At 37.0% G+C, this 27,573-nt stretch overlaps 1 protein-coding gene across 1 annotated transcript in view; it reads right to left on the reverse strand.

Moving 5' to 3' along the window:
* The window catches only part of LOC107888441 (LEAF RUST 10 DISEASE-RESISTANCE LOCUS RECEPTOR-LIKE PROTEIN KINASE-like 2.1), a 31,007-nt gene extending 24,492 nt beyond the window's left edge, over positions 1-6,515 (reverse strand). The window contains exon 1 of the mRNA XM_016812549.2: positions 5,614-6,515. Coding sequence (XP_016668038.1) covers positions 5,614-6,349 — 736 coding nt within the window. The 5' untranslated portion in view covers positions 6,350-6,515. The remainder of the gene's footprint in view (positions 1-5,613) is intronic.
* Positions 6,516-27,573: the final 21,058 nt, after the last annotated feature.

Consider the following 27,573-nt stretch of genomic DNA (forward strand, 5'->3'; position numbering starts at 1 on the left):
AGTGTGATAATTATAGTTTGATATTTAAGGTTAAAAAAATGACTTTTCTTTTTAGGATGATATGCGTATAATATGAAAGCTTTAAAAGTAAGTTGGCCATGATGTAATGTTAACCATAATCTTATATGATAATGAATATTATGCCATGTGATATGGTTGGCATAGATTAAAATACGGATGTGTATAGATAAGTAAAATGATATATTTGGAATTTAGTTTTAGTAATGAAATTGTATTTAAGGGAGTATTAATACATGTTTGGTATGTGAGATGAAAAATGTTGGTTAATGATTTAGTCATTCGCCTGCAATAAAATTTGATAGTCATAAGGTTCGAATTTTATGTTTATAGATGATTTTGATGCAAGTGTAATTGGTACAAAAATTTGATTATATGCATGATATTGATATGGTTGAATTTTGAAGCATGTTTCGTTTATGTAATATAATTAATACTGCATGTTTGTTTTTAATTGGTATGTGCTTTATATAAACGAATTTGATTTATATGAATAAGAGAATGCTTATTAATTTTAGTACTGAAAAATTTTACAAAGGAAAATATATTACTTTATGCATGAATAGTAATTAATGACTATACAGAGTTGCATTTTAATCAGTAACACCTCGTAACCCTAGTTCGGCGACGTATACGGGTTAGCGGTGTTACAATGAGCCTAAACATTTCCTTAGCCTAATTGGACATGAGAAAACCAACTAAAAGACTAATATGTCATCTATCAAGTCCAATTGGGGAGATGTCTTGTCTTAGGCATCGGAGTAGATGACTCACAGAAGATAAAGACATAAATGTGGCTGACTATACTAGCAGTACATCGGAAAAAACCCAAGCAGAATAGATCCTGAATCTGTTTATTAATTTATTCAATTGAGACATTCATAATGTGGCATACCTAAATCCTTAGTGGATGGTGGACTATGTATGCGTGACTCATACACTTTGATGTAAGTAAAAGCTTGAGTTCAAATAGATAAGGAACAGAAAGCTAGTAAGTTGGGCATACGACTTTTGTTGTATGTAGAGTCATTCACAATAGTGGAATTCATAGCCCAAAACATGGGTAAATGATATCCTCTCATTGGCATTACATGGTTGATGAAAAGTAAACGTGGCCACGGGTCGTCCGTCTTCGTGATGGATGACTTGATCACTATTGGATAGTGATTGAGTTTTCATAAAGGAAGAAGTAATGGTTATTATGAGATAAAATAGAATCATATTGGGAGAACGAATAATATCCCAAAGAGATCAAGGATATCCTATGAGGGTAACACACTTATGACAAGGTCATTGGACGAGCACTAAGTAGTTGCTTTCATAATGGTATGTCGTTTGGGAGCTCAGTCACGATACTATAGTGGAAGGACATCATGACTAAATGAGTTTATAATTAATAGGTGTAAAGACAAAACTTAATTATAAATCATTTGAGGCTCAACTACATAGGTCCAATTAGTCCCTCCGCTAGCTCGTTGAAACCAAAAATGAATTACGTGTTTGAATACAAATGAACGAAATGAATAGGAAAAGAGAAATGGGAAACATTCAAGAATGATTATGGTTTTATCCGAAATGGAGAAATAGAATCATTTGGAAATGAATATAGGTTTCCAAAAATGGAAATAGAAATGGAAATGAAAATGAAAATGATCCATTTGCAATCCTATATGGATTACTTAACAACTGATCAAAAGAATAAGTTATGTTTTTGGACTAGTTTGAGGCCCAAAAATGAAAATAAATCATTCAATCATATTGAACATGTTGAGTTGTGAAATATTTAACATATTTTCTTGAAATTTTACTAAAGGCAACATCGTCAAGATTTTACCAACGGTAAAATCATTAAAATTTTGCTCGGGGTAAAATAGGGATGAGAAAATTATTTTTTATATAAATATTAAAGTTTATTTTTGGAAATAGAAAAACTAAATTGGGTTGAATCATATTACAAATTATTGGGCCAAAAAGGTCCCAAAATTACTCGTAGTTGGACCTGATGTGAGAGAGACCCAAAAAGCCCTCATGGACATGAAAGGGACGACAACCCTAGTAGGAATACTAGGGTGTGCCTCCCACCCTAGTCCTATTCTAAGTAGGATATTGTTTTTCTATTTGAAATAAACCACAACTCAACAAGGTTTCTACCTTCTCGTCCTATAAAGAGATGGCACTGGTAGATCTACTAACACAACTTTGAAAGATTGTTATTCTGCTGAAAAATAGAAAGAATTTATTCTCAACTATTACATATATTTTTCTGGAATAACAATTCTACTGGTTTCTATTAAAAAGAGAGAATTTTCATTTTCACCCCCAAAAGGAGAGAAAACTTTTTCTAATTTTGTGTTTAGATTCAATTGGTTCAAGCCCACACTCGAAGCAGTTCATGGTACGAGAATAGCGGATAAGATCATTTGGTTGAAAGATGGGGACAATGAATGTCTACTAAGTCAAAAACACAAGTACGAATTCGATTAAGGTTTATTGCAATAAATATCACAAATTGGGTCGGTTTTCAAAATTTTAATTTGCTACTGTATAAGAAACTATCTTTAAACTGAATTTTTTCGACACCAGTTGAGATGATATTAATCCGACCCTTCTCATATTGTTCCAATCAAGGAGATTGATGTTAGATCGGATTTGTCCTTTGAGGAGGGACTCCTACAAATTCTAGATCGTGATGTAAAGGTTTTAAGAAGGAAACAAATTCCACTTGTTAAGGTTCTGTGGTAGAATTATGCCACTGAGGAGGCACATAGGAATCAAAAGACATGATCCATCAATAGTATCTTTATCTGTTTGAAACAGGTAAATTTCAAGGATGAAATTTCTTTTAAGGAGGGGAGAGTTATCACACCTCGAAATAAATAGGGTTGGTAGAAATAATTAAACAAGAAATGAACATTAGGCTAGATGGTTAAGAGTTAGTGAATTCACCTTAGAGGCTTACGTTCGAGCCCCCTTCCCCCTCTCATTTTCCTTTTAATTTCAACAAAATTGAGAAATTTTCATATGTCACCCCTAGTGTTTACAAACCCTGGGTATTTAACCAATTATTTTCTGACTAGAATTCATATATTGCCCTCTTTTTAATTCCAACTAGAAATTTTCCTTCCCATTCTTATTTTTTTTCCTTATCTTTTCCTCTACTTTGCACCATATTTTCATCTTATTGTTGTTGATTATTTTTTTTCCCATATCGAACCATTCCCCATTCGATCATTTTCTATCGGTTCTGAAATTGTCATCAATAGCATCCTTATCCTTGTAAAAAAACAGTAAGTACACCTCATTTTGATGATTAAATCTCGCATGTCTATAACATTAATTTCCAATGTTAATCTTTAGGTTCAATTAATCAATATTTTACGATTCTTTACAAATCTTTGATAATCTTATCAAAATATTGATACCAATTGTTAGCTCATTCGTATTCCCCATTGAAAGACCGGATCTAGGTGAATCAGACCAAAATCGAGCGTGAGGAACGTCGATCGAACTCGTGGTGAAAGGTGTGTGCTATTTACCATGTGAATTGGGGCAAATCGGGTATAGGTATAGGGCCACACGGCCACCCACACGGGTGTGTGGATCACCTGGCCACCACACGACCATGTATACCTGTAGAGTTTTGGGACTTTATGAACCACACAGCCTCAACTTGTTACACGGCCTGCCACACAGTCGTGTCTCTACTGTAGGGTAATTTATATATTTTCACACGACATCAGGATGTTACATGACCGTATAACCCTTCCACATGGCCATGTAACCTCTGTTTTACAGTTTTGCCTAGAATTTTATGAATTGGTCAGTTTAGTCCCTGTATAGTCCCCAAATTATTTTTAGAGATTTTATTCACTCAATTGAGTCTCTGATATTATGAATATGCTAGAATCTATGATTTAATGACTAAATTGCTACTGTTATAATATGTAATATGTGAATGTTGCATGAATGTTGTACTGTAATTTTGATGAATTGATATTTTAATAATTGTTTTTGCCTTTTGAGTGCATGTTAAGCATGTCTACTGCTACTGTTGAGCTAATTAAATGTTAAGCATGACTACTATTTCTATACAACACTGTTACAAGTATGTCATATTACATTGCGTGGGGTGAACGATTGAAAGGGGGAAGTACTAGCAGTTTAATAATTTGCAAACACTAATGGTTTATCCATATCTTACTGGCAGTTTATTTGCAAACATTAGTGGTTTATCCACAACGTACTGGCAGTTTAACTGCAAATTTTTTTAAAATACTAATGGTTTATCCACAATTTTTGCTGGCAATTCATTTGCACATTACCAATGGCTCATCAGAAAAACGGAGTGTTGGGATGGATGAGTTCCCCAAAACTCTTATTGTGAAGTGTAGCGGAGTATGGGTAGGAACTTTTCTGTTATACTTGAATTGCATTGACATTCATAAGCATGCACAAATGATCTGTTGAATTTTGCTTGCTATACAATTGTGATTGTTCTAAGAATTGTTATTATGTATACCTTATCTACTGTTTGCACTAATCTCCTTGGGTTTGGTTTCACACTAATCTTCTTAAACTCACACCCCCTTAATTTCCATCTTTACAGATAACCCATAAGGTTAGGACGCAGACTCGACATACGGAGGGCTCGGCTCAATTTATTTTTATTAAAAGTATTCTAGACTTATTATTATCATTTCTATTATTTTGGAACTGTATTCTTTTATTTAAATTGTGGAATGGGACTTATTTATTAAAAGAGTTTATTTAGCATGCATGATATTTAATTTGATTTTAGGATACTGAAACATGGATTTTGAATTAATTGTACATAAAATTCTAGTTTTTCTAATTTAAAACTATTATGAATATTACTCTTCATAAATGAGATTTTGAAAAGTAAATAAATTGGAAATCAACTTTTGCAAAGTAACTATTAAAATCAATCCTTTTTTTAAAGAAATTGTACCTTATAAAAGAGTAATTTAATAGGTGGGGGCACTTTGCTCTATATAACCAAAGATTTCGGTGGCTTAATTTAAAGGAGAAAAAGAAATATTACTTTGGCCGCACCTTTTCATTGCATTTGAAGGTGGGAAAATGAAATTAAGAAGAGAAGTAGAAGATGAGGCTTGGGCCAAACAAGTTGGGAAGAATAGTCCTTTAACGGGTGATGCTGTCTGGGACCGCTGACCAATTCCAAAGTTAAACCATGAATGGATTTTTCTTAAAGGTCTAATCAATGAAGTAAAAGCTGAAAAGATTGGATAATTAAGAACCCAAAGCTGGGGTTAATTCTGGGTTAAAAACAGCAGAAAAAGAGGACTGGATATCAACTGGATTCCATGTTTCTGGACAATGATTCAACGGAGTGTTTTAACTATTCAGGAAGAGTTAAAAGAAGAAACAAACTCAAATAATTAGTTTTTTTTAAGTTCTAAGAGATCCTATGATTTATATCATATTTTTTGGGGGGGGAATTCTTTGTATTTTTTATAGATGTATCTAACTTATTGTAAATTGAAATTATTGTAATATATAATAATAAAAAATAATTGATATTTTCAGAAAAATATTACTATAGGTATACCGTACCTCGGTTGCATTCAGTTGAATGAGGATTGTCACGACAATAGCAGGCAAATGTAGAGGTTTCATTTTGTTTGGATCCGCATCTTCCGCCAGAATCCTCGCATTGTTTGCAATAACCATCGTATGCTAAGTATTTAATATCAAAGGGTTCGAGTAAACTTTCATTCACGGTGCTGATTCCCCCAATCAGATAATCAAAGGCCTTTTTCCCAATAGGAATTTCAACTTCTTCACTGTATCCAGTACATTCATTTTCATCCTCCTTAAAGAACATGAGGGAAGTTTCTTTTCCACCCTTTCTGCAACTGAAACGATGATTCGGACCTCCCCTGCTTCGGCAGTCGTAGAACAGAGTAATGTTTTCAGCAGTTTCAGTATAATTAAAAGCATAGTTTATCAAAATCGGCTGAGGACAAGTGTTGTTCAATTCCACTCGTTTGATTGTTAACAAACCATAAGAGCGATTGAGATGCAGCACATAGAATTCTTGGGAACTGAGCGTCAGAACAGGGGGCTGACTCTGCCTGCACTTCAGCTTATACCCTTCATCACCGTAACCGCAATATGAAGGTCGATTATATTGATCGGTCCAGAAAGGATATGAAATATTAACAAGGTTTCCACAATCAAATGGAGCGCATGAAGTAAAGTGGAAATCATCTCCGGCGTAAGACAGTTGGAAAATAGTTAAAAGGAATAAGATGGAGAAGGAAGATGGTGAAAGGAAGTAGGCATCCATGGAACAATGAGCGAATAGTTTGTTTGAAGTGAAAAAGGGAAGTATTGGGGAGACAAAAATGGGGTTGGGTTGGAAATTTAACAGAAAAGGAAGGGGAGGTGTTAGAAATTTCCAAGAGATGGAAAGAAAGAAAGATACAAGGGTGCTGACCTTGACCTGTAGAATGATAATTTACATGTGGTTGGGTGTTAGTGGCTTATTTTTCATGGACAAATCATCTTCACTCCAAAAATCTCGTTTAAGGTTTCTCACACTACGTCTAAAAGAAGGTTTACTACTCCACGAGATCAATTACAGGAATTCTTAATTTTCACCAGTTAAATGACTTAAAAAAAAAAAAGAAGAAGAAGAAGAGGAGATTTTAGCATCATTCTTAATTTTGAACTTCATTATCAAAATACCATCTAAAATATACTATGACAAAAAAAAGTGTTATAACTACAACATAAATATAAAAATATTTCAGATTTATATACCAATATATAAGATTGCATTAAAAAGTGAATTATATTTGTTTTCATAAAGTTTATGCGATATAAAAAGTTAATTATAAACTCAAATATATGAATATCGAGTTAAAGGAGAGATAATCTTGTGAAAAGCACTTTATGGAATTATGAGAGATGTTCGGATATTGAATTGGAAAGAAGCAACACCCCAAACAACGCAAAACTTTTTTTGAAATGAGGAGTTTTGATTCAATTTCAATATTTTAAAATTAAGGCTTGAACTTACCATTTTGTTATAATTTAGTACCTAAACTTTTTTTATCCAATTTAGTACCTGAACTTGATATTTTTTCTTAATTTGGTACCTAAACTTTTTTGTAGTCCAATTTGGTACCTTAACTTGGCATTTTTCTTAATTTGGTACCTAAGTTTTTTTTAGGTTCAATTTGATACCTCAATTTATTAAATGTTATACAAATTATACAAAACATTAATAATATTAAAAAAATTGTTATGCTACATAAATATTGTTAGTATTATAGGAAATTCATGCTAAAAATTAGGTATTGAGTTATACTTAACAAATTAATATTAAATAAGAAAGAAAAAAGAGTTTTAAAAACTCAAATTAAAAAATTCATTATTTTCAATTAATAGAAAAAATAAATAAATAAAATTAAAAGTAATTGAACTTATAAAAAAATCATATCATCTGTCACATCTTAATCATACATTGATTATTTTTGTTTAAAAAAACAAATCAAGTTTACATATGAAATTGAACCCAAAAAAAATTAAGTACTAACTTAAAAAAAAGGTGAAGTTTGGGTACCAAATTTAAAAAAAGTATTGATAATATTAAGCCTAAAATTAAATTAGTGTCGCTATTCACTCTCACCAAGCAATAAATTTTCAAGAAACAGGAGGGATGGAGAAAAAGTAATAGTCGCTTTTACTTTGATGCATCAGCGGAGCAAGATTTAGAAATGTCTAATTTGTATATCTATCTACATACTTCAATTAACTTTTTTGAATTTTCTACTTTTGGTTTTTATTTTGATGAGCTTTAATGAAGAATCTTAAGCACTCGACTGGAGTTACGAAATATTGCTTCCCACAATTTGATTGTTGTAGACGGATAATCCTGAGGGTACAGTTTCGTAGGATGATCCAATTCCACATCTTCCGCCGGAATCCATGCATTGTTAACAATCTCCGTCGAATGCAAAGTATCTGATGTCAAACGGTTGAATTAAACTTTCATTCACAGCAAGAATTCCGTCTGTCGAATCATCGACAGGAATTTCAACTTTGTCACTACTTCCATCGCATTCATATTCATCATCCCTTCTCTTCCGCCCTTTCTGCAACTGAAACTACTATTTAGAAATCCCCTGCTTCGGTAGTCGTAGAACAGAGTAATACTATCACAAGTTTCAGAAGAATTAAAAACATTAGGTTATCAAAATCTGTTGAGGACAAGTGTTGAATTGCACTCGTTACCCTCTTATTTGGTGAAATTATAATGAAAGTACCTTATTAAAAGAAAAAGTGATTTAGGATAGGGACTCATTTTTGTATTTAACCTTAGTTACAGCGTTACCCTTCCAGTCTTGTAGGTGTAAGCGCGTGATAAAAAAAGACTATTCTTCTTGATATTCCCTATTGAGTATTGACACTTTTCCGCGTAGCATTCACTCTAATGGCCATTGACCATGACTTGCACAAAAAAAAATTGAGCCAAGTGACCAAGCTTTGATAATGATAGGTAGTTAATTTAACAAAAATATCTCCTTAATATGAAATTTTTACTTAATTAATCTATATATTATATAAAATTAGTCCCTTTAAGAGCCATAAAAGTTAATAGAAGCACTCTGGATTTTTTTGGAAAAAAGTCTAAATTTTTCTGGAAAAATCATTAATAAGTGTTAGCATATAATTAGTTCCACTTTTTGAAGGCATTCTGGATGGCCCCTACAGATCATAATGAATATACTCCAACATTCCCTTCGTGTTATGAATTGCTTTGGTAAATCGAACTCTCTTTTGCTTCCTAAAATTGTAGTGCTCACAAAACTTCAGCATGCAAATTCCTTGCCCATCAAGAAGTCATCCTTTGCTCAATTCTGCCATGCCATTCTCACTCATATGCCCTAGGCGCATATGCCAAAGTTTAGTAACATCATCACTTAATAAGGAAGAGGAAGCGATAGCTGCATCACCAGTAACAGTAAAACCCTGCAAAACATATAACTTGATAGTCTTTCTCTACCCTTTCATCACAACGAGGGAACCTTCAAAAATCTTCAAAATCCCACTTTCAGTTGTGTATTTGTACCATTTCGAATCAAGAGTACTCAACGAGATCAAATTTCTCTTCAATTCTAGAACATGTCTCACATCACTAAATGTTCTAATAACTCCATCAAACATCTTAACTTTAATTATTTCAACACCTACGATTTTACACGAAGTATTATTTCCTATCAAAACAACACCTTCAGACACTAATTTGTAACTTCTAAACTAATTTTGATTGGGACTCATATGGAAGGTGCAGCCCAAATTAAGGATCCACTCCTCGCTTACTTTAAAATTGTTAATAGAAGCGACTAGGAGTTCACCATCGTTGTCGTCTTCTACAACATCAGCTTCACCAGATTTTTCTAGTTGTTTTCCCTTTTGATTCGCAACCTCCATTTTAATCTTGTTCTACAGCTTATAGCACTCAGATTTAATGTGCTCTTTCTTCTTGCAGAAGTTAAAAGTTTTACCTCTATTTGAAGACTTTGATCTACCCTTAGATTTACCGCGAAGATTCGTTCCTATGTCCTTCTACGATCATCATTAGCATTGCGATCTTGTGTCTCACGAATAATGAGACCCTCTCTTTGAGAGTTGGGTTTACCCATAAGATGCTTCATCTTATCATACGAGGTCAAAGAATCATAAACCTCATCAACTGTAAGAGACTTGTGGCTATATAAAATTATGTCTCTAAAGGTTGAATAAGACGCGGGCAATGAAAAAAGTAGAATCAACCCTAAATCTTACTTATTATACTAAACCTCCATAGCCTCCATGTTTGAGAGAATTTCTTTAAACACTATTAAGTGTCCATGCATAGACGCTGTAACACCCCGAACCCGAGTCCGACACCGGAGTCGAACACGAGGTGTTAACAAACTTTGAAAAATTTCCAGACACTGCCCAATCTGTGTACTAGTCGCTTTAAAAATCATATCTTGAGCTTCACAACTCGAAAATCAGTTTCGTGATTTTTCCCTGAAACTAGACTCATATGCCCATCTACATATTTTTTTCTAGAATTTTTGATCGGGCCAATTAGTACAGTTTATTAGTTAAAGTCTCCCATGTTACAGGAATCGACTACCCTGACATTTGCGCATTACGACTTGGATATCTCCTTGTACAGGGCTCCAATACTGATGTCGTTTATTTCTATAGAAACTAGACTCAGAGAGGAATCTATACATATATGGTATGACTCCTAATTATCTCTGGTTAATTTATAATCAATTTCCAAAGTCGGAACAAGGAATCCAGAACCCGTTCTGGCCCTGTCTCACGAGAACCTGAATATCTCTTAACATACTGTCCATATGATTGTTTCGTTACTTTCCTATGAAAGTAGATTCTTCAAGGTTTGTTTACATAATTTATTCACTATTTAATTCCATTCCTACTATTTTTAGTTATTTTCCAAATCTACGTCACTGATGCTGTCAGCATCTACCTTTAAAGTAGGCTTTACCTATTTCATGGTTCAACTAGCCCTTTTTGCATACATAGCACAATTTATGAAAGTGATTAACCATCCCCGTGGCCAATCCTTGTCAAGCATATCCACACTAAATGATTATAACATTATACTTAAACACATATAAGCCATTTTCACATGGCTATCCAAAACTTATACATCACATAAAGTACTCGAAAAACAACAATGGGTCGTCCTAAACATGCCATATCAATATTCAACCAAAAGAGTACCCAAAAGAGCCTTTGATAGTGTGGGCGACTTCGACTTCAAGATCCCGAGTCCGATAGCTGGAGAACCAAAAATCTATAAAACAGAGGAGCAATGGAACGAAGTAAGCAATTTATGCTTAGTAAGTTTTGAGCAAGAAATTCCAGCATAACGAAAGAATAGCACACATTTAGCTAAACGGAATATTTCATAATACACAATTTTCCGATATCAAACTTACTTCACAACGTTAACCCTTATGTACATACACAAAAGACCAACTTAGCCGAAGGCCGGTAGCTCGTTCATCAACTGAGCGAATATTTATTTGTAAGGGCTCGATTAAATTCAACACATACGTAACATATCCCAATATTGGGATGTTTTTCGAGTATTAGCTAGAATTTTACAGCAAGCTCATTCATTTCCAAATCACGTACCTTCGGAATTTAACCGGATATAGCTCCTCGTTCAAGTGCCTTCGGGACATAGCCCGGTTATAGTAACTCATACAATGCCTTCGGGACTTAACCCGGATTTTAAAACTCGCACGAATGCCTTCGGGACTTAACCCGGAATTAGTATCTCGCACAAAGGCCTTCGGGACTTAACCCGGAATTAATAACTCGCACAAATGCCTTCGGATCTTAGTCCGGATATAGTCACTTAGCACAAAGCCTTCGGGACTTAGCCCGGACAGCATTCAATTAATCATGCACATCTAACCATAATTCATGGCACATTCGTATTTCATTTTCATTTGCAAAACTCAAACACAAGGCACATATCATCCTTGCACATTCGGCTCAATAGCCACACATAGAGCATGATTTTCATTTGCTTAAAACATGATTTAATCACATCGTAATTTAAGCTCTCTTACTCAAGAACTTACCTCGGGTGTTGTCGAACGATCCCGCTAACTATTCGACCACTTTTCCTTCCCTTTATCGGATTTATTTCCCCTTTGCTCTTGAGCTTAATTAAACAAATAAATTGATTTCATCATTTAGGCATAAAAAAGATGAACACGAAGCACTTAGCCCATATTTATACATTAGACATTAAAGTCACATACATGTGAAATCATGCATCAACACAACATATTAGCTAATTTTTCCCCCTTGGCCGAATATGCATGTCTATTTTTGGGGTCGATTTCAACACTTAATACACACATATACACACTAGTAAAGCATCCTCCCCCTTTTCATCGATTTAACACATGCATTGCTCATTAACATGCAAAGTTACATTCGGCCTTAGCACACAACTTGCTAGCCGATTCTTCTCCATTTAGCAACCAATGCACATATGTGCTCACACAAAAATGCTAAAAAGGAGGTTCAAGAATCATCAAGTCATCATCACATGCATCATTAACAAGCTTCATATTTAGCATGCAATGGCATTAACACAACCTCTACCTAGGTCGAATCTTAACTCATCCTCATGTCTCATCACCACCACATCAAACATCAACCAAGAATGATGCATCCATGGTCAAGTGTCATTTCCATCACATAGCAAGATTTAGACCATGGGCTAGGTAGAACTCAAGCTAACAACTAAAACATGCATGCATCTCATGGAACATCATCAACATACCTTAGCCTAGCTACATGCATGGCCGAATCTCTTCACCTTTCTTCTTCTTTCCTCCTTAAAATTATTGGCCAAGGATGAACCAAAGGATGAGAAATTTTTTTCTTTGTTTTTCTTTCTAGTTTCGGCAAGTATGAAGATGAGAAAAGGATGAACAAAAATTCTCTCCTTTCTTTTCTTTAGCTCACGGCAAAAGGGGGGAAAAGAAAACAACTACACACATTTTTCTTTTTTTTTTTGTATTCACCATACTCCTTTTCATTATTTAATTTCCATGCCCATTATTTTATTTTTTTCCACCCATGATGCACCAACAAGACATGTCTATGACATGTCTTGGCCATCAAACTTGGTCTACCATGCTTGTCATGGCCGGCCACTACTAGTAGGGGGAATTTGACATGCAAGTCCCCCCTTTGTCCACATGCACTAATAGGTCCTCACACATTGACCTATCACATTTTAGAATTTTCTCACATAAGTCCTATTGACTAAATTCACATGCAATCAACCAAATCGAAGCTTGAAATTTTCACACATTCATAATTACATATTCTAGACAATAAGTATCACATTCAAACATTTCAGTGACTCGGTTTAGCGGTCCCGAAACCACTTCCCGACTAGGGTCAACTTTGGGCTGTCACAGACGCACCTTCCTTCAAACATAAAGACGTTGCTTCATATGCAGCTTACTAGTTAGAGTTTTGACATACATATTTGTTGAAACCTCTTCCATAATGCAGCAGCAGTCTTCTCCTTCATCATATCCTGCAAAATTTTGTTAGAAAAATGCATATGTAACTATGTTAACGCCTTTCGATCTTTACGCCTTTTCTCTTCCTCCGTCAATGTAGAAGAAATCTTATCTATCCCTAGCAAGGCACCCTCTAAGTCCATCTATGCAAGAACTGCCTACATCTTTATTTGCCATAATACAAATCTAGTGTTGCGATCTAATAGTGGAATTCATACTTCAAAGATGCCAATCTATTAAAAATAGAACGTCAATAATGTCAATGTATCGCAAAGAAAATAGAAAGAAAAATAAAGAACATACAAATTTTATGTGGAAACCCTTTCGAGAAAAAAACCACGGGAAAAGGAGAAGATAATTCACTATGTCGAATTCGAATAATTACAAGAAGAGTAAACTATATCTATTTATAGGCTTGTAAGACCATATTCTAATAGAAGGAGTGTAGTAAGGTTGAAACACCTTATTTTAATAAATATCAAATAGATGAAATGTAATAAGGTTAAAAAACCTTATTCTATAATAAAATAAAAGAAGTGTAGTTCTATATGGATTTTACTTGTATTTTATTTTACCACTTTATTTTATTTTAACAAGGATCCGGGTCACTCAATTCTAATAGTTACTCTAACGAAATTGGAAAATAAGGATTCGACATATCTAAAGGGCTCAAAATGTAACATCCCTTACCCATACCCGAGACTAGAACTAGGTACGAGGCATTACCATACAAAAATATAAACATTCTGAGAACACGGGTTGTAAAATTTCATTACCAATTTAAAACCGATCACACAACATTATATTGTCCCTATTATGGACCTATGAGGTCCAAAGCATGCATTAAAGATGGTCCGGGACTAAACCAAGAACTTAAGAAAATTTTTAAAAAATTTCTTGCTTAAGCTTCACACGCCCGTGTGGAGGCAATGCACACGCCCGTGTGCTTTGGGAGACGCCCGTGTCCCCTACCCGTGTGAAATTATTAAAATTTTATTTTTCATTTCGAACCTACAGAGGTTTTCACACGGCTGAGCACACGCCCGTATCCCTGGCCCGTGTCTCTTACATGGCCTAAACACGCCCGTGTCATCGCCAGTGTCTAAAAACATGACATTTTATTTATGACGTCAGGATTCATTTAGGGACACACAGCCATGACATACACCTGTGTGTTAGGCCATGCCTACCACACGGTTGAGACACACGACTGTGTCTCTACCCGTGTGTTTACTACCATGCAAACTGACCTAAAAATTTTAAGTGTAGGGGACACACGGTTGTATCACACGCCCATAGGGCTGTTCATGTGTCACACACGGCCTAGACACATGCCCGTGTGTCTACCCGTGTGGACCAAATTAAAGGCTATTTTCCAAGCCTTTGGTCACCCATATCCCCTCATACACACCTATATTTCCTAAGGTATTAGACATGGTAATATGTTCACTCATGTCTTTCTTTTAACCCTTATTAACATTACCCGTATCATACTAAAGTTACCATTTCCACAACCACTTTTATCCTTGGCCAATTATGACCTAATACATCACCATGCAATTTAACCACATTCCACAAATTCATTCATGATACATCATATTAACCATCACATGTAACACCTAAACACAAGCTTGCACAATTAGTAGGGTTACCACCTACATCAATAAGGGCCATATTTCATGGCCATATACAAAATGAATAAACACATCATTCAGGCCCTTTCATTGGCTAACCAAATGAGACATATAACAAAAAAATCAAGATACCTAATTACATGCCATTATCACTAAATGAAAGTGTCTATATACCAAAATAAGACAAGTGGATAGTGATGACAACGCTCTAACTGTCTTCCAATCTTCACGAGTCCACGAGCTCTGAAATACAAGGGGAAAAGAGAGGGGTAAGCATTAACATGCTTAGTATGTTCGGTAACGGAAACATAAACTTACCATTTAATTAGCATTCAATCATATTACAAATTCACAACCAACATGTACAATAATTTCATATCACATTCATTCAAACACCAAGTTATTCTCATGACAATACATTATAACATTGGCATTGATGAGCTCATCATTTCCATTTCTCATATTAGTCCCATTGAATTTTTCCCGGATTTCTTGATGGATATCCCATTATTGTCAAATCATGTCAGTGATCATTTCAAGCATGAACTTCTGCGAACCTCAATTTTATAGCGGGATTACCAGTCCAAGCTAAATCCCCTGCATAGAGTAGATGTCGGGATTACCAGTCCAGGCTAAATCCCTTTCAATGACATGTACTTTAATGAGCTCGGATCTGAATTACCAGTCCAGGCTAAATTCAGTCCCTAATCAGATTACCCATCCGGGCTAAATCCATTTCAGCACACATATTCTTTGGGAGGCTTGCTCACGTAAGGAACACCCTTCTGGACTAGATCCTTTTTACCGTCAATTCATTTTCGGATAATCCATCAGAATCCTTTTCATTCAATCGAGACATTTTCTCAATACTTCTGGTTTTCATGATTTATCATACATTGAATCACTATTTTAACCTATACAAGAATGTACATTTTAATGTATTTAAAATAGTATACATTCAAGTTACTCGAACTTACCTGGAAGATATTTTTGGATTCGAATTTTGGTTACTCCGAAACTTTCTGTTTTCCACGGTCGACCTTCAGAATTGGTCTCTCGGGGTCTATATAAGCAAAAATGAATCATTAATACTCCACATTATTCATATCAAGCCTAAATTACACCCTCGAGAAAAATAACCATTTTGCCCCTAACATTTCACAATTTTACAAATTAGTCTCTAAGCTCGTAAAATGAAATACATGAAATTCCTAAATTACCCAAGCCTAGCCGAATGTATCTTAAGCTTATACCAGCCCACATTTTCCTCTATTTCACATTTCTACCACACATTTTACATCTTTTTCAAAAAGGTCCTTTTAGGGGTTTTCCATGAAAATCACTTAGGAAAAGATGTTAAACACATATCAAACTTCTAAATTCCTCCATTAAACATAAAAATACAACCATGTCACCCATGGGTAAATTTTCATACATGAACCCTAGCCTAAAATATGGGTAGAAATGGAAAGAACATGTTACGAGGATCTCAAAAATACAAAGAGCATTAAAAACGGGGCTCGGGAGTACTTACTATTGAGCTTGAAAGTTGAAGAAACCCTAGCTATGGAGTCCTTGTGATTTTCGACCAAGGTAGGAGAAGATGAGCACATTTTTGGTTCATTTTTCCTTTTTTATTCTTTTATTAACTAAATAACCAAAATGCCCTTAAGGCCTTTCCTTTAAATTTTTCCCATTCATGCCCATTTTGACCAAATTTTTAAAACTTGGTCAAATTGCTATTTAAGGACCTCTAATTAATAATCTAATGCAATTTCATGCTCAAAGCTTCTAGAATCCAAGTTTTGCAATTTATTAAATTTGTCCCTAATTTCCAATTGGACACCTTATACTTAGAGTTTCTTCATGAAACTTTAACACATACTTATTATCATGTCCTAGACCTAATAATAATCATAAAACAAATATTTTAACATTGGATTTGTACTATTCTGACTAGGCCTTATTTTGGGATGTTACATTTCTCCCCCTTAGGGACTTTCGTCCTCGAAAGTCTTACCAGTAAACAAGTTCAGGTATTGACTCCTCATCACTTCTTCAGGTTCCCATGTGGCTTCTTCCACTCTATGTCTATGCCATAGAACTTTCACCAAGTCTATATTCTTATTCCTCAATTGTTTAACTTCTCGAGCTAAAATCTTAATCGGTTCTTCACCATAAGTCATATCCGGTCTAATCTCAACTTCTATCGGTGAAATCACATGAGAGGGATCTGATCTATATCTACGCAACACAGATACATGGAACACATCATGAATCTTTTCCAATTCGGTAGGCAACGCTAACTGATAGGCTAATGGTTTAACTCTTTCGGTGATCTCATAAGGCCCAATGAACCGCTGGCTCAATTTGCCCTTCCAGCCAAATCTAAAAACCTTTGTCCATAGAGATACTTTCAAGAATGTTTTATCTCCAACTTGAAACTCAATCTCTTTTCTTTTTAAATCAGCATATGACTTTTGCCTATCCGATGCCGCTTTCAAATAGTCGCAGATCACTTTAAACTTTTCTTCTGTTTCCTTGATTAAATTGACCCCGTGAATCTGATGTTCTTTTAGTTCCGTCCAATACAATGGAGTCTGGCACTTCTGGCCATATAATGCCTCATATAGTGCCATCTTTAAACTCGTTTGAAAACTGTTGTTGTAGGCGAATTCTACCAATGGTAAGTATTTTTCCCAACTACCTTGAAATTTAAGGACGCAACACCGCAACATGTCCTCAAGAGTCTGAATTGTCCACTCAAACTGACCATCAGTCTATGGGTGGAATGCCGTACTAAAACTTAACTTTGTACCCAAGGTTTCTTGTAGCTTCTTCCAAAATCTCGAAGTGAATCTCGGATCTCTAGTTGAAATGGTCGGGCCAATTAGTACAGTTTATTAGTCAAAGTCTCCCATGTTGCAGGGGTCGACTACACTGACCTTTGCCCATTACGACTTGAATATCTCCCTGCACGGGGCTTCAATACTGATGCCGTTTGTTTCTATGAAAACTAGACTTAGAGAGGAATCTATACATATATGGTACGACCCCTAATTATCTCTGGTTAATTTATAATGAATTTCCAAAGTCGGAGCAGGGAATCCAGAAACCGTTCTGGCCCTGTCCCACAAAAATCTGATTATCTCTTAATATACTGCCCATATGATCTTTTCGTTACTTCCTCATGAAAACAGACTCATCGAGCTTCGATTACATAATTTATTCATCAATTAATTCCACTCCTACTATTTTTAGTGATTTTTCAATCTCATGACACTGCTGCTGCCAGCATCTGTTACGAAAGTAACTAGGTCCATTTCATGCCTACCCTTGATCCAACTCCATCGACCATTCGTGCCATTTTTGCATGGCTTAAAGTTTACATGCCAAAGTTCAAACACAACGTAATAGCTTATACATGCCAAAATGTTCTTCTAAGCCAACTAAGAAGAAAGTACCAAAACTTGCTATCCGGTGTGATGACTTCGATGACGACCTGACCCCGCAAAAATAGATGAGTCCAAGCAACCTATAATGGGTGACAAGGAAACACCGAGTGAGTTTATAACTCAGTAAGTCATAAGCAATGTACTACCATCCATCAATAACATTATCACAAGAGGAAACAAAATGGAACGAGACAATTTACTCCATCCATACCGAACCATACCATAGTTCCTCCCACCTATCGATTCAATTTCATATCAATTCATGCATTCACATTCCATATACTCATCAATAGGACATTGAAGCATTTTCATAAATCAATTTATTTTCGTTACAATCAAACGACTAAACGGCCTTTCACCCATCCTACGATAAATTTTATGTACGTGACTTCAAGTATATTTGTCACATAGGTTCAAACTTACCGAGCTCAACACCAAGTATAAGCATAGCACCTATTAGCCATGTACTCAAGACACTTACCCGATCCGCTGTCCGCGATCGACTCAATAGTGTCGCACACATAGTGTCCATAATGATTCACGAATGCATATTGAGTCCGCACACTCAGTGCTATATAATCAACTCGCACACTTAGTGCTACGTAATCAAATCGCACACTTAGTGCTACATAGTCAAACTCGCACACTTAGTGCCGCATGGTCAATTCGCACACTTAGTGCATCATATTCATTTCGCACACTTAGTGCAACATAGTCAAATCGCACACTTAGTGCTGTACAATTTAATCCCGCGCACTTAGCGCCAATCTCATGGTCATAAATGGTTATACTCGCACGTTTAGTGCCGAGATCAACAACTCAGTACATCTTACCTCTTTTCTTTTCATTCAACAATTTCATCATCACATACGTACATGCATATATATATATGTATATTTATTCATTCCATTCAGCATCAATACATAAACATTATGACCATTTGAAATAATACCAACTACATGCTTAATGACTTACCTCGTGTTGGGTAAGACGGTTCCAACTCGGCTACTCGATGACCTTTTCTTTGCCTTTGCTCGATTCACCTCCTTTAACTCCTTGAGCTAAATCAAACAAATTTAACTCATTAAGGTCTCATTTTGCTAGCTTATGGCCGAATATGACAAGGAGTTTGATGGGTCATATGGCCACCTTTTAGCTCAAATACACAATGGTCATATGCATTTTTAATCACATCAAATGATTCAATACAATTCACTTGAACCTCAAAGAGAACCTCAAGGTACTTAGTCCATATACACATTAGACATTAGAGTCACATATGTACGAATTCACGAATCGAATTCGACATATTAGCTAATTTTCCCTTTAGCCGAACCTTCTAAGTCAAGATAAAGCCATCAACATGCTTACCTTTGGCCGAACATACACATCAACTTAGGTGCTCATTTATGTGGCCGAACACACACATGTCTATGTTAAGGCCGATTGCAACACTCAATACATCCTACAAGTATGGACACTTGCATTGACTAAACACCATTTCTATTATTTTTACGCCAAAGCCGATTGCCTCTCAAGCCCTAAGCTCATGATCCTTTCATCATTAAGCAAGTGTTATAGCACAACTAACATCCATTTTCAATTTGAACACCAACATAAAAATATTAAACATGAAAATCCATAGCCGAAACCTATACATGACATTACTCATTCCACCCATCGAAACAATATTTGTTCAAGACATCAAGCATTTTTATTTGGGTATTACATATATGAGCATTTAGAATTTATATTTTTAGCAAGATCAATTTCTTTCCTCAACACATTCTTCATCAAAACTTAAAGGAAGTAATCAAATTTCCTTCTTTAATAGCCATAGCCGAATGCTCCATCCATCCATCAAAGTTAAAAATTTTGCATGGTCTAAGTAAGAACCATGATAATTAACCTAAAACAAGCTAAAATTTCACAACTTTAACACAATATACTAACCTTATTAAGCATTCAAATGGCCGAAAGTTCTTTGCCCCTATTCCTTCATTCACATTCGGCTTAGAAGAAACAAAGATGAACACTTAGTTTTCTTCACCCATTTCCCCCCCTTCTCAAGCTTCAAGTGACCGAATGTTTGCCCCAATTCTTTCTTTCCATCCGGCCAAGAAGACAAAGATGATGCTTTGTCTTCATTACTTTTCTTTTTATTCTTTCTTTAATCTATTTCCTTTCTTTTGCATAAAATAATGGCCATTTAATTAAGATTTAATACATATTATATATATATGACCATCATGGCCGGCCACCACTTAAAATAAAAGAGGTATTTGACATGCAAGTACAACTATTTGCAACATGCATAAATGGGCCACCTTACATTAGCCTAGCACATTTCTAAATTTTCTCACATAAGTCCTATTTAATAAAATTTCACTTACAATTTACAAAATTCAACCATGAAATTTTAACACATGCATATATACATATTCTAGACAATAAATATCACATTCAAACATTTCGGTGACTCGGTTTAGCGGTCCCGAAACCACTTCCCGACTAGGGTCAATTTTGGGCTGTCACAACTCTCCCCCACTTAAGGAGTTTTCGTCCTCGAAAATCTTACCGGTAAATAGGTTTGGATATCGTTCTTTCATCGAGCTCTCGGGTTCCCAGGTTGCTTCCTCGATCCCGTGTTTGAGCCACAACACCTTAACCAACGGAACCCTTTTATTTCGCAACTCTTTCACTTCACGAGCTAGGATACGAATCAGTTCTTCTTCATAGCTCAAGTCAGATTGAATTTCAACTTCTGAGGGATTAATCACATGTGATGGATCGGATCTATAACGTCTAAGCATTGAAACATGAAAGACATCGTGAATCTTTTCAAGTTCATGGGGTAAAATCAATCGATACGCAACTGGACCGACTCGTTCGGATATTTTGTATGGCCCAATGAATCTCGGACTCAACTTGCCCTTTCGGCCAAATCTGAGTACATTTTTCCAAGGCGAAACTTTAAGAAACACTTTATCTCCCGCCTGATATTCAATGTCTTTTCGTTTCAAATCCGCATACGATTTCTGACGATCCGTGGCTGCCTTTAGACTTTCGCGGATTACCTTTACTTTTTGTTCGGCATCTTTAATCAAATCAACTCCGAAAATTTTACTTTCACCAAGCTCGGTCCAAAACAATGGCGTACGGCATTTACGACCGTACAAAGCCTCATAAGGTGCCATCTTAATACTTGATTGAAAACTATTGTTGTAAGCGAATTCAATCAAAGGTACATACCGTTCCCATGAACCACTAAACTCAAGGATGCAGCATCTCAGCATATCCTCGAGTATCTGAATTATCCGCTCGGATTGTCCATCGGTTTGGGGGTGAAAAGCGGTGCTAAAATGCAGCTTGGTACCCAAAGCTGCTTGCAATTTCTTCCAAAATCGTGAGGTGAATCTCGGATCTCTATCCGACACGATAGAAATAGGTACTCCATGTAATCTCACAATCTGAGAGACATACAATTCGGCTAGTTTATCCAATGAAAGATCCGTACGCACGGGGATAAAGTGAGCCGACTTAGTCAGCCTATCAACAACAACCCAAATCGCATCCTTCTTACTTGCGGACAATGGCAGTCCGGACACAAAGTCCATTGTGACTCGGTCCCATTTCCACTCGGGTATCATGATCGGCTGAAGTAACCCTGAAGGCACTTGATGTTCCGCTTTCACTTGTTGACATATTAAACATCTCGAAACAAAGTCGGAGATGTCTCGTTTCATACCACGCCACCAAAACCGACGTTTCAAGTCATTGTACATTTTCGTGCTCCCGGGGTGAATTGACATTCGGCTACAATGGGCTTCGTTCAGAATCATCAGAATGAGTTCCGAATTCCTTGGAACACACAAACGACTTCTAAACCTCAAACAACCATCATCATCAATCTGAAACTCCGATTCCTTGTTCGGAACACACTCAGCTCGTTTGGCAACCAATTCATCATCGACCTTCTGAGCTTCACGAATTTGATGAGTCAATAATGGTTTGGCTTTTAATTCAGCTACTAACACATTGTCAGGTAGAACAGACAAGTGTACATTCATCGCTCGCAAAGCAAACAGTGATTTTCGGCTTAAGGCGTACGCAACCACATTAGCCTTTCCCGGGTGGTAATCAATGACAAGCTCGTAATCTTTCAACAACTCAAGCCAACGTCTTTGTCGCAGATTCAAGTCTCGTTGAGTCATCAAATATTTGAGACTTTTGTGATCCGAAAACACATGGCACTTCTCACCAAACAAATAATGTCGCCATATTTTCAATGCAAACACAATGGCGGCTAGTTCTAGATCATGGGTCGGATAATTTCTCTCGTGTGGCTTCAATTGTCTCGACGCATAGGCCACAACTCGACCTTCTTGCATCAATACGCAACCCAACCCAAGTAGGGATGCGTCACTATAAATGACAAACTCTTTACCCGATTCGGGTTGCACCAAAATTGGAGCTTCAGTCAAATGAGTTTTCAGTTGATCGAAGCTTTTCTGACATTTTTCCGTCCATTCGAACTTAACATCCCTTTGAAGTAGCTTCGTCATTGGTGTGGCTATCATCGAGAAACCTTTGACAAATCGTCGGTAATAACCGGCGAGCCCTAGAAAGCTCCAGACTTCGGTAACATTTCTCGGAGGCTTCCAGTTAAGTATGGCTGAAATTTTGCTCGGGTCAACTCGAATACCCGATGCGGATACCACATGACCCAAGAAGCTAACCTCTCTTAACCAGAACTCACACTTACTGAACTTAGCATATAACTGCTTATCCCGCAAAATTTGCAACACTTGCCTCAGATGCTCAGCATGTTCGGTCTCATCTCTTGAATAGACCAAGATGTCATCAATAAACACAACTACGAACCGATCCAAATACGGCCTGAAGATCCGATTCATCAAATCCATAAACACCGCAGGGGCATTAGTGAGCCCAAACGGCATCACTAAGAACTCGTAGTGACCGTACCTCGTTCTGAAAGCAGTTTTGGGTACGTCCGAATCTCGAATCCGCAACTGATAATAACCCGATCTCAAATCTATCTTTGAAAACACCGATGCTCCCTTTAATTGATCGAACAAATCATCAATACGCGGTAACGGATACTTATTCTTTATCGTCACTTTATTCAGTTGACGATAGTCAATGCACAACCTCATGGTTCCGTCCTTCTTTTCACGAACAATACTGGTGCACCCCAAGGTGAGAAACTCAGTCGAGCGAAACCTCTATCCGTCAATTCTTGCAACTGAGCTTTCAACTCTTTTAACTCGGTTAGTGCCATACGATACGGAGCGATCGAAATTGGCGTAGTTCCAGGTACAAGCTCAATACCAAACTCTACCTCCCGAACAGGTGGCAAACCCGGTAACTCTTCAGGAAAAACATCCGGGTATTCACAAACCACTGGCACCGATTCGGGTTTCTTTTCTAACTCCTTGTCATCAAGTACATACGCGAGGTATGCTTCGCACCCTTTCCTTACATATTTCTGGGCCAACATTGCTGATATTACAGCTGGCAACCCCCTTAAGTCCGCAGACTCAACTCGGATTATTTCGTTATTTGCGCACCTCAAATCGATAGTCTTGCTTTTGCAATTCACAACCGCATCATGCGCGGTTAACCAATCCAAACCAAGAATAACATCAAACTCGTCGAACGGCAAAAGCATAAAACGGCCGGAAAACAGGATTCTCGGATTATTAGAGGGCATCTCTTACACACTTTATCAACAAGTACGCATTGACCCAAAGGGTTTGATACTCGAATTACGAGCTCAGTAGACTCAACAGGTAGAGTCTTACTGGTTGCTAAGGTTTCGCATACATATGAATGAGTAGAACCAGGGTCAATCAATGCAATCACATTAGTATCAAAGAGAGTGAAGGTACCAGTGATGACGTCGGGGGAGGATGCCTCCTCTCGTGCGCGAATGGCATATGCTCTAGCAGGAGTACGGTTCTCGGCGCGATCGGCCGTATCAGAGGCCCCCCTCTGACTACCACCCCTGCCTCCTAAAATTCTCGGTGGTCTATGTAACACCCCGAACCCGAAACCGACACCGGAGTCGAACACGAGGTGTTAACTGGCTTTAACCCCTTACAAAATTTATTTTCCAGACACTGCCCAATCTGTGTACTAGCCGCTTTAAAAATCATATCTTGAGTTTCGTAACTCGAAAATCAGTTTCGTAATTTTTCCCAGAAACTAGACTCATGTTCCCATCTATGTATTTTTTTCTAGAATTTTTGGTTGGGCCAATTAGTACAGTTTATTAGTCAAAGTCCCCCAAGTTGCAGGGGTCGACTACACTGACCTTTGCCCATTACGACTGGGATATCTCCCTGCACGGGGCTTCAATACTGTTGCCGTTTGTTTCTATGAAAACTAGACTCAGAGAGGAATCTGTACATATATGGTACGACCCCTAATTATCTCTGGTTAATTTATAATGAATTTCCAAAGTCGGAGCAGGGAATCCAGAAACCGTTCTGGCCCTGTCCCACTAAAATCTGATTATCTCTTAATATACTGCCCATATGATCTTTTCGTTACTTCCTCATGAAAGCAGACTCATCGAGCTTCGATTACATAATTTATTCATCAATTAATTCCACTCCTACTATTTTTAGTGATTTTTCAATCTCATGACACTGCTGCTGCCAGCATCTGTTACGAAAGTAACTAGGTTCATTTCATGCCTACCCTTGATCCAACTCAATCGAACATTCGTGCCAATTTCGCATGGCTTAAAGTTTACATGCCATAATTCAAACACGACATACTAGCTTATACATGCCAAAATGATCTTCTAAGCACACTAAGAAGAGAATACCAAAACTTGCTATCCGGTGTGATGACTTCAACGACGGCCCGACCCCGCAAAAATAGATGAGTCCAAGCAACCTATAGTGGGTGACAAGGAAACATCGAGTGAGTTTATAACTCAGTAAGTCATAAGCAATGCACTACCATCTATCAACAACATTATCACAAGAGGAAACAAAATGGAGCGAGACAATTTACTCCATCCATACCGAACCATACCATAGTTCCTCCAACTTATCAATTCAATTTCATATCAATTCATGCATTCACATTCTATATACTCATCAATAGGACATTGAAGCAATTTCATAAATCGATTTATTTTCGTTACAACCAAACGACTATACGGCCTTTCACCCATCCTACGATAAATTTTATGTACGTGACTTCAAGTATATTTGTCACATAGGTTCGAACTTACCGAGCTCAACACCAAGTATAAGCATAGCACCTATTAGCCACGTACTCGAGACACTTACCCGATCCGCTGTCCGCGATCGACTCAATAATGTCGCACACATAGTGTCCATAATGATTCACGAATATTTATTGAGCCCGTACACTCAGTGCTATATAATCAACTCGCACACTTAGTGCTACGTAATCAAATCGCACACTTAGTGCCACATAGTCCATCTCGCACACTTAGTGCCGCATGGTCAATTCGCACACTTAGTGCATCATATTCATTTCGCACACTTAGTGCAACATAGTCAAATCGCACACTTAGTGCTGTACAATTTAATCCCGCGCACTTAGCGCCAATCTCATGGTCATAAATGGTTATCCCGCACGTTTAGTGCCGAGATCAACAACTCATTACATCTTACCTCTTCTCTTTCATTCAACAATTTCATCATCACATACGTACATGCATATATATATGCATATTTATTCATCCCAATCAGCATCAATACATACACATTATGACCATTTAAAATACTACCCACTACATGCTTAATGACTTACCTCGTGTTGGGTAAGACGGTTCCAACTCGGCTACTCGATAACCTTTTCTTTGCCTTTGCTCGATTCACCTCCTTTAGCTCCTTGAGCTCATTCTAGTTGCATGCATGGCCAAACCTCTTAGAAACCTTTTCCCTTGGCACCGAATTTTCAAGAGCTTCTTAATCAACTTGAAGATGACCAAATGCCTTAGCTTCACTTTCTTTTTTTTTCTTTCCTTCTCAAGTCACGGCAATGGGGGGGGGGAAGAACATGGATGAGACAACTTTGTTCTCATCACCCCTCCCTTTTCATTTCTTTATTACTAACCCTTTATTATATTTTTTTCTCCCATAATACACTAACACAACATGTTTCCAACATGTTTCACCCCATAACATTTTGTCCACTCTCATGCTCATGGCCGGCCACTACTAAATGGGGGGAAATTGACATGCAAGCCCCCCCTTTTTCTTACATGCACTAATAGATCCTTATGCTTTGACCTATCATATTTCAAAATTTTCTCACATAAGTCCTATTTACAAAAATTCACCTACAATTAATCAAAATTCAAATATGAAATTTTCACACATGCATATATACATATAATAAGCATCAAATATGACAGCTAATTATTTTTATGACTCGGTTTAGCGGTCCCGAAACCACTTCCCGACTAGGGTAAATTTTGGGTTGTTACAACTCTCCCCCACTTAAGAAATTTTCGTCCCCGAAAATCTTACTGGTAAATAGGTTTGGGTATCGTTCTTTCATCGAGCTCTCAGTTTCCCAAGTAGCTTCCTCAATCCCATGTTTGAGCCATAACACCTTCACTAACGGAACCCTTTTGTTTCGCAACTCCTTTACCTCATGAGCTAGGATACGTATCGGTTCTTCTTCATAACTCATATCGGCTTGAATTTCAACCTCTGATGGGCTAATTATATGCGACGGATCAGATCGATAGCGTCGAAGCATCGAAACATGAAAGACATCGTGAATCTTTTCAAGCTCAGGGGGCAAAATCAATCTATACGCAACTGGCCCCACTCGTTCGGAGATTTCGTACGGCCCAATGAATCTCGGGCTCAACTTGCCCTTACGGCCAAACCTAAGTACCTTTTTCCAAGGCGAAACTTTAAGGAACACTTTATCTCCCACCTGATATTCAATGTCCTTCCGTTTCAGATCCGCATACGATTTCTGACGATCAGTGGCTGCCTTCAGACTTTCACGGATTACCTTTACCTTCTGTTCGGCATCTCTAATCAAATCAACTCCAAAAATTTTACTTTCACCGAGCTCGGTCCAAAACAATGGTGTACGACATTTACGACCGTACAAAGCCTCGTAAGGTGCCATCTTAATACTTGATTGAAAACTATTGTTGTAAGCGAATTCAATCAAGGGTACATACCGTTCCCATGAACTACTGAACTCGAGGATGCAACATCTCAACATATCCTCAAGTATCTGAATTATCCGCTCGGTTTGACCATCGGTTTGGGGGTGAAAAGCGGTGCTAAAATGCAG

The sequence above is a fragment of the Gossypium hirsutum genome, chromosome A09, assembly GCF_007990345.1.
Source record: "Gossypium hirsutum isolate 1008001.06 chromosome A09, Gossypium_hirsutum_v2.1, whole genome shotgun sequence".
Lineage (NCBI taxonomy): Eukaryota > Viridiplantae > Streptophyta > Magnoliopsida > Malvales > Malvaceae > Gossypium > Gossypium hirsutum.